This window comes from Columba livia, chromosome 5, assembly GCF_036013475.1.
Source record: "Columba livia isolate bColLiv1 breed racing homer chromosome 5, bColLiv1.pat.W.v2, whole genome shotgun sequence".
NCBI lineage: Eukaryota > Metazoa > Chordata > Aves > Columbiformes > Columbidae > Columba > Columba livia.
This window is the reverse complement of record NC_088606.1, coordinates 66,671,836-66,680,872: the sequence shown is the minus strand read 5'-3', so window position 1 is coordinate 66,680,872 and position 9,037 is coordinate 66,671,836. Positions and strand designations below refer to the sequence as shown.

The following is a 9,037-nucleotide window of genomic DNA, read 5'->3' as shown; positions in this document are numbered from 1 at the left end:
GAGAGGGAGAGGAGAGAGACGGCGACTGTCGCCTTGGTCCTGCGTGGAGCTGAGAAGAAGCCAGTAATACAGAACCAGGCATCTATTTTTTGCCAGCCCTTGGGATCATTTTCAGGTTGCCCACCCTGTCCACCGAGCAGGTGCCATTAAATGCCCTTCTTATGTGAAAATGCACCGTCAGCTCCCGGCCCTGGCTCCGGGGAGCCCCAGCTCTGTCTCTTTAAGAAACCCAGCGAGTCGTGATGCTGCTGTTTGCACTGCTAAACCCCCAGGAGCCCAGTTAAGAAACGGGCAGCTGTCTCTTTAAGTGTGATTTCCTTCTATTGTATTTGAATCGTGATCAGGAAAAAGGAAATGAAACCAGAGACCCTGGGCCGAGCCACCGACTAATCATAATAATAGCGATGCCGATCTCTCCGTTTACAGCACATCCAGCCGGCTCCGGAGCATGTTCACAGCTGCCCAGGCTAAAAGCCTGAGCCGAGCCCAGGGAGCTCCGGGGAGCTGTGGAAGCCGAAGCCGCCGCTTCCCACCGGGCACCGGAGCCGCGGGCGCGGCCGCGGGAGCTGCCCGGGCGGGCGGCGCGGAGCGCGGCGGGGATGGGAGGTCAGAGCCCCGCGGAGCCGCAGCCCGGCGGGGCTGGAGCAGCAGCAGCAGCAGCAGCAGCAGCCTCAGCCCGTATTTCTCTCTTTCTCTTTCTCTCTCTTTGGTGTTGCAGGAGGAAATCCTGTGAATGTCATCGGGGGGCGGAGGGGGAGCTCAGCTGGTGACAAGGCTTCGAGGGCAGACGGCGTTTGCGGGAGTAGCGGGGGCAGATCCCACCACAGGCACTCTACAAAGGAGCAATCCCTGCCAATGTCATCGGCCATCGAGAGGAAAAGCCTCGATCCTTCCGAGTAAGTGGCCTCTTTTCCTTCTCCCCCCATCTCTCCGTATGCCTGTCGGTGGCCACTCAGCGTCCGCACCGGAGCCACTTGACCACGGGCATTGTGTGCCCGGCAGCAGCCCCCACCTGTAATCCCGACACCCTTAATCCCCCCACCGCTCCTTTAACCCCCCAACAGCTCCTTTACCCCCCACCACCGCTCCTCTCCCCGCCACCGGGCACCGCGCACCGTGCACCGGGGACACCGGGCACCGCACGCTGGAAGCACCGGGCACCGCTGCCCTGGCCCCTGCTACCCCGGGCCCATGGGGGGGCCCGCGGAGGGGGTGTCAGTTGATGGGAGAACCCCAAGTTATGGGAAAGACCAGGGGGAGCAGCGTGCGGGGGCTGAGAAGCAGCACCCCGCCTGCCACCCCGGGCATTTTGCACCCGTTCATCCCATCCGGAGGTGCTGGGAACGGCTCAGGGAGGGGGACACCACCCCGCTTTCCAAATCTGAAGGCGTTTTTCGTTTGAAGGGACCCTCTTCGCCCCATCTTTGATCTGCCCAGCTCACTGTAGCCAGTTCTAGGGAAAGGTCAGAGCTGTTATTTGTGGGTGCCCAACTTCCACATTTTCACAATGCAACTTTCGAGAGGTTGTTCAAGCTGCTTGGGTGGGGGGCAGGGTGTTTGGCAAAGGGCTTATAGAAAGATTTAATTGATGGGATGCAGAGGATGAGAATTTCCCTCCCTGGGTTTCCCACTCGGGGGGCTGACCGGCTCTCGTGTCCTGTTTCGGGTTTTCACCACTCTCCCATCCCTTCTGCATCCCCGAGGTGCCACAGGGAGTCACTTCAGCCCTGTACGTGCTAATAACTGTGATTATGCTTGTCCGGAATCATGATAAGAAAGAAGAAGAAGAAAAAACAAATTATAAAATCTCCATTTTCAGATAGCGTTTAAAACATTGCTCTTAGTAAACCTGAGTCATTCGTGGTTTGTTTCCTGTGAGATACTAAAAATGCCATCGCTTGAAGCCCAGAGCGAGCGCATGGGAACTGTTTCTTTTGGGGACAAAATCAATCATTCCGTGTCACATCTCTTGTTTCGTATGTGACTTTTTCTCTTATTTTATACTGTTTATAAGAAACAATAATCCAAGCTCCTAGGTAGATGATGCCCAGGTTTCAACTGCAGAGTTTTAGGCATCTTTATTTATTTACCTACCTTGTGTTCTATTAATACTGACTTAAGTTCTGGCTCAGAAATCCATGGACATCAAAAAGCTGATGCATAAAACAGCAATTCTGTTCTGGGTAAACATCCGCTGGGCTGTTCTGCACTTTGGAGCTTTCAGAGAGACCTGGCTTGTGATTTCTGAACGCTCGTAAGATGAAACATTTTGGGTTACATCTGAAGTTTCAAATAAAGGGTAATAAAGGAAAATAATGTGCATTTCCTGCTATTAGGAGGCTCTCAGAACTTGTCAGAGTGGAGCCCACAGGTTAGGAAAGGCTGTATGGGGCACAAAAGAATAAACTTTGAAAAATTAGGGCCTAATCATGTACAGAGTTCCCCATGATTTTAGTGAAAAAGCCCAGGATGAAGAGCTGGGAGGGGAGGGATGTTATGACACAACTCGCAGGGCACAGCAGTTCAAATTCAGAAGAGTGAAAACCAGAACAGGATATAATCAGATAATATCTTAGGGCTCCGCTTGCCTAAATAAAAACTGCAGGATCAGTTTCTCAGCACAGTTCTTCACCGCTGGTTGTTCCTCCCTGCTGAAGAAAGTAATTTTTGCCCAGAAAACTGCTGACCAGGTGAATAAGCAGTAGTAATAGAATTTTTTCCTGTTGCCGGCTGAAAACTGGGAGCAGCCTGATTTGTTTCCACCAGCACAGGTCTCCTGTGCCCCCACCAGCCGAAGAGAGGACAGAGCAGTGACAGAAATTAAGTGTTGAGGGACTCCGTGCTGGAGCGAGAACCCAAAATACACGGGAAAAATCAGGGCTCCACTCTGCCAGATGTTGAGCAGTGTGGTCGTAATGCAGCAAAGTGTAAATGTGCAAATAAACGCCTTCATTGTTGTTAGGCCCAGGTTTAAAATTAACCGTTTAAAGGATTGATCCGATTGATCCGATTGTCTTTTTATGAACTTCCCTGGGGTTTGGGTGAGATCCTCGGTGGCAGCACCAGGTCACCGCAACTGTTGCAGAACTTATAAAATTGCACAAAAAGGCCAAGAAGAGAATTCCTTAAGCAAGCAGCTTTGAAGACAATTTTGTTTTATCCCCTGGTATTACCAGAACCATCTCAGATTTTAGAGCTTTTTAATAAAAAGGAACAAAAACATCAGGCATGGCTTGTCAGTGCCAATATCACAATAAAGGTTTGTGCTTCTTTTCAGACAGGGATGTGTAAATCCCAAATAATTGTTTGAGCTATTTTGGCAAAGACTCAGGCCAGGGTCTTCATGTTCTTAGCTGAAGGAAAGAAAGAAGCCCTGCAGTTACGAGGTAAAATTCTGACTATTAAAAACAGCAGCAAAACTTAAATCAATTGGGCAACAATCTCTCCCTTGGTGAGATTGAAATTCCCTTTGCTTCCAGAAGCTCTAACAGGCAAAGTTTGCAAGCTCAGGTTTACAATAGGAGCTCATATAGGTTTGGGTTCATGCACAGATGCTTTATGGTACCGCTGGGGTTCTTCAGTAAGTTAGAGGTGAATCCAGAGGTTGGCTGGGTTGATTAGGTCACTTACAGTTGTTTATAGGTAAATCTTTAAAATCTTGTTGAAAAAAAAAGCCCATTTTTAAGTGGAAATGAAAGCATTGCTATGCGTCATGGACAAACCAAATTTATTGGAAAAATGTGAAGAATATAGTAAGAAATGTGTGGGTTTTGGCATTTGTCAGCCTGCACAGACATAACCGGCATTTCCATGAAATGTTAAACCCAGGCAGCTTTTTGATTGTACTTTTGAAAAAGTGTAATCTTTAATTCTGGAAGAACCATGTTATGGGAAAGGTATTTCTTTTATAAGAACTGCATGGATTGAGACACACGACCCAGCAATTCATCTTCTGTCCAGTAGAAGAAAAATGATGTATCCACACAAACACCAATGTCCTCATATAGTAGATGGCTCTATAGCAATGAATACACACAGGTGACACAGGGGTTGGCATGTTTGCACATTAGTTTTTGAAAAAAAAGCATTAGTTTGCAAATATTTAAATGCTCTTATTAACTCCTTGTATTTTAAGCTGTTATTTTTGCCAAGAAAGCAAAAGAAGAGTGAAGTCCTGCTCCCTCTCGTGTCAAAATCGGATAAATAATTTGTTCCTCTGGGATGAAAAATGAGGATGCAATCACTGCTCTAACTTGACCCATCTTGTGTATTTTTTCCTTCTTCTGTGGATGCTTCCAGAGTCTGTTTTCCTTCTCCCAATGGTTCTTTCCTTCCCCCAGGGAGCCGGTGGATGAAGTTCTGCAGATTCCCCCTTCGCTGCTGACATGTGGTGGGTGCCAGCAGAGCATCGGGGACCGCTATTTCCTCAAAGCCATCGATCAGTACTGGCACGAGGACTGTCTGAGCTGCGACCTGTGCGGCTGCCGCCTCGGAGAGGTGGGGAGACGCTTGTACTACAAACTGGGCAGAAAACTCTGCAGGAGGGACTATCTCAGGTACACAACCCGCTCCTTCTGCCCTCGCTCCCCTTCTTTCCATCATTGCGGCTTTGCTTGGTCATTTAATGAGCAGAGCTAGCGAGCAGAGATCCATAGTAAATTCATTTTTGATAGCAATCACAGTTGCAACACAGCACCATTTGCAAGCTCAGGTTTACGATATTTTGTATTATATATATTTTTATTATATATTATAATATAATATATATAATACATATAATATATATAATATATATATATAATATATATAATATATAATATATAATATATAATATTATATATTATATATTATATATTATATATTATATATTATATATTATATATTATATATTATATATTATATATTATATATATATTATATATATTATATGTATTATATATATATTATATATATATAATATATATATATATATATATTAAAAATATCTTTTTAGGGTTCATGCACAGGTGCTTTATGGTACTGCTGTGGTTCTTCAGTAAGTCAAAGATAAATCCAGAGGTGTTCCATGTTGATTAGGTCACTTAGAGTTGTTTATAGGTTAAATGTTAACAATCTTGTTGGGGGAAAAAAAAAAGCATTTTTAAATGAAAATGAAAGCATTGCTACATGTTGTGGACAAAGGAGAACAACCTGGAAATGCGAAGAATATAGTGAGAGCTCCCAGGACTTTGGAGTTGTTGGCATTGGTCAGTCTGCACAGACATAACCCAATAGCTCCAGGCAAACCGTACAGCATCAGTGAGGGATTCTGGCAAATAGAAATTGGGAAAAGGGGATAAATTTCAGCAAGATCCCCCTGAGCTGACAATAAACCGGTTCCCCCAGTTGGTTTTAAGAAGTTCTGTGCTTCTCCAAGCATTGCCTTGGAGCTGAAAGATGTAGAAAACCAGGTGCCAAGATCGGCGACTGATGAAAAATCATTTAATTCTCTCATTTAAGGACACGGTATCCAAGGTAACTGAATTAAATTCATTTTCCTGATCAGTAATATCAGTTCTACATGAGATGCTTGGTTCCACTAGCCAGCGGGGCTGTCGCACCTCCTTGGCATCTCAGATCACAGCCTTTTGTAAGTAGAGGGATTAAACTGACATTTAGATATTTCACAAAAGTTTATAATAAAGGATCTTTACATTCTCGATGACTATTAAAGTGTATTGATCTTTGCTGTACTGGTTTTGTACCATTTCTTCTAACAGATCCCTAATGTCACAGGAGGTCTGTGGAACAGAATAATGGTATTTGAGATTTTTTTTCAGCTACCTTGCCAAAGGCTAATTTACCTGCCAATAAAAACTAACCCAAAATCTCAGTGGAGTTGCTAATTATGGTGTCCCTGAGCTTTACAGATGAGAATTTTGCTAAGCATAAACTAAGAAGTGAGTTCTGGTAATGGGGCCACTTGTAAATACTCCACACATAGAACGCTCCAGCAGTGCTCCAGTGTTAGTTATACTTTCCAAATGCTTTTCATCTTAAAATGGAAGCAACAGAAAGTGTGATAATACAATTAATATATTCTCTTGCAGAGAAATTAAATGTTTTTATTTACTTAATAATGCACTATATAGTCTCTTCCCTTCTTAATGAAAAAATTGGCAACCTTTGTGTAACCTCAGCATTACTTTTGTTGGGCAGAAGTAAACACTGACATCTCCTGGTAGACTGAAGAAATGATGTATTTTCCCATTCAAGATCTCTCCTAATACAGTGGGTGTTCTTTTTCCAGTTTAGATGATATGAAGCAGGCACAGCACATGTAATGAAGTGTAGGAGGTGAAAAATACTCTTTCCAGAGTTATTATGGAAATTTAGAATTCAATTCAATTCTATTGATCACAGAAGTGGAAATGTTAGCGTGGCATGACTTTATGTTGTGATCTGGGGAAACCTTTACTATGGAGCTACTCGGCAATTCAGGGCAAAGTGTTTGATCAGAGAAGTCAATTATATTGAAAATAGGTGAGGACGTTGGACTTTCTATTTCGATTTTTGGTATTGCAAAGTTTAGAGTTCAGCTTTCCATGTGACCTCTGTCTACCTTGGCCATACCACGACTAATGGATCAGGGCACCTATGTTGTGTTCTTGTTTTGATCTGGTTTTCCCCATCTCTCCAGCCAAGGAGCTCACTTACTTCTTACTTACTTACCTCTCTGTTCTTGTTGTTTTAGGCTCTTTGGCCAAGACGGCCTCTGCGCTTCCTGCGACAAGCGGATCCGGGCCTACGAGATGACCATGCGGGTGAAGGACAAAGTGTATCACCTCGAATGCTTCAAATGTGCCGCCTGCCAGAAACATTTCTGTGTTGGGGACAGATACCTCCTCATCAACTCTGACATAGTGTGTGAACAGGACATCTACGAGTGGACTAAGATAAACGGAATGATCTAGCAAAGACATGCCTTGGTCTAGAAGACATGTCACGGGTGACACCAATGAGGAGATCATCACTTGAGCTATGGGCTTTGTCAAAAATGGGGGGGAAATACCACGGAGTCGGCCCTTTGCAGGCAGTGCTACATAGAATATAAACGACATATAGGTGAAGGAGACCGAAGCAATAGTAGATAGACTGACTTCTGTTCACAAGGGCGTATGGACAATAACTGACATCAGCCACGCAGGCGAGAGTTGGGGAGCAAACACAACGCAATAACGAATTCTCATAACTGGAACAAGAGTAGAGACTTCTGTAAAGAAATGTGATGACTTTGCCACCTGCAGACTAGGATTGTGCAATTGAATTTCCTTTTCGTCTTGTTTTAGTTACTGAGTTTAGAGGACAGTTCCCAATGTAGACATGAGGAAGAACACTGGAAGAAAAGGGCCATCACTTACGTGGTCATTCTATACGGCCTTACACTTTGGCCAGGAGAGAAAGTGGGAAGAGGGTGGCTGTTAATTTTGCATGGTATTCTTTTTATTTGAGAATGAGCAGTGCATCCTCTAGTCCCAAACTCTTCTTGGAGAAAATCCTGCTGAATAGTTGTTTTCAGGCACTGCTGTTTAAGATGAGATGTTCCACAGATCATTTCTATACAAATATAAATCTAAAGAGTTGCTTAACTATTTTATTAACTTAGATTATATCGATAAAATATTTGTTGTGTGTAGTAAGACCCTGCAGCTTTAATAAAAATAACAGAAGATTTTAGCATTGTTATTTCTCTTTTTTCGGAGTTGGACTGGAGTTTATTTTATTCTTTGTTGCAAGTCCCAAAGCAACAATTTTCACAGTTTAATTCTACGCTGTTTTTTTCCAAAATCCTTTGCCTCATTGTTTGACAACCATATTGTGGGAGATAATGGTTCACCTTTTTTTTTCACTCTTCTTGACTTTAAAGACCTATATCACATTCCCTTAAACTTATTTTTCCTGAGATGAATAGTCCTCATTCCTCCTTGCATTAAAGCTATTTCATGCCTCTGATAATCTGTTTCTCATCTCTCTATGTTTTCTGGTTCTGCATTATCTTTTTTGAGAGTGTCACTAGAATTGCGCGTTGTGTTCGAACATACTGAAAAAATAAAGCTTATAACACAGGTGAACAAGTCTGGCAGTGCACTCAGAAGATAGACATGTCCATTCACTCCATCAGTATTAACAGGTGAGGAACAGCACCTAAGCATTTGGATATCTATTTATCCGATTATTTCCCATAAACTCACCACCTAAGGGATCTCTCATCAAGTGGCAGCACAGACCAATAACAACATTTTGCATTTTACGATGGATATCCTGAGACCATTTTTTTCTTTCCTTGTTTTGCCGTAACAACTTGCGTGGGGGACAAAACCTTTCAGCCTTATTATCAGTGATACTGGAAACTATAGATAACGAAATTAAGCTTGAAAAATATAGTCTGAGGGCTCTGCGATTTAGCTCTTCTCAAGTGATACACTGACCTCTGGAGGCCACAGGCAGCTGGTTATAATTCTAATTCTTAGCCTAAAATGTGTCCCTGCCAGCACAGGCAAGAAAACTCTGTACCCAGAGGAAATACACTATCATTTTCCCAGTTATTTTATGCAGCTTGGTGGCTGTAACCAGGATGCCAACACAGGGTGGAGGTGCACAGTCGATCTTCAGGTCGGAGCACATACGCACTAGCGAGCATCACCAGTGAGCAGCACCAACAGCTTCATGACAGGTGCCTTTCCAGCTCTCCATGTCATCATGTCCTGCTATGTCATGCAATGTCCCTCTCAGAGCCCCTCTTCTTTCACCCCTTCTCCTTTCCCCCCAAAAATATACGTCGATAGCACTATTGCATGAGCGGGGCACGAGTGCTTACGTCTTCGTGAACATCCACTAGTTCATAGCAAGAAAATCCTGCAAATGATGGCAACCAGCTATAAAGCTGATTTTTCTGTAGTCACATGCTAATGATGGGGACAAACAGGTATCAAAAGGAATGTCATATGCTGGGGAGACTGCAATTCTGCTCCATCTCACGGTGCTGCCAGCTGAAGGG

At 43.8% G+C, this 9,037-nt stretch overlaps 1 protein-coding gene across 1 annotated transcript; it reads left to right on the top strand.

The window, feature by feature from the left end:
- Positions 1 to 369: 369 nt before the first annotated feature.
- On the top strand, positions 370 to 7,716 carry LMO2 (LIM domain only 2). Its single transcript, XM_065065570.1, has 4 exons — positions 370 to 606; positions 719 to 896; positions 4,341 to 4,556; positions 6,734 to 7,716. Exons 1-4 carry the CDS (start codon positions 600 to 602, stop codon positions 6,951 to 6,953), a joined length of 621 nt encoding a protein of 206 aa, XP_064921642.1. The 5' UTR covers positions 370 to 599; the 3' UTR covers positions 6,954 to 7,716.
- The last annotated feature ends 1,321 nt before the right edge of the window (positions 7,717 to 9,037 follow it).

Excerpts from the sequence above, each read along its gene's own strand:
- LMO2 (XM_065065570.1), top strand. Across the intron at positions 897-4,340 it reads AAAAGCCTCGATCCTTCCGA|GGAGCCGGTGGATGAAGTTC; the intron begins GTAAGTGGCCTC and ends TCCTTCCCCCAG. Across the intron at positions 4,557-6,733 it reads TGCAGGAGGGACTATCTCAG|GCTCTTTGGCCAAGACGGCC; the intron begins GTACACAACCCG and ends TTGTTGTTTTAG.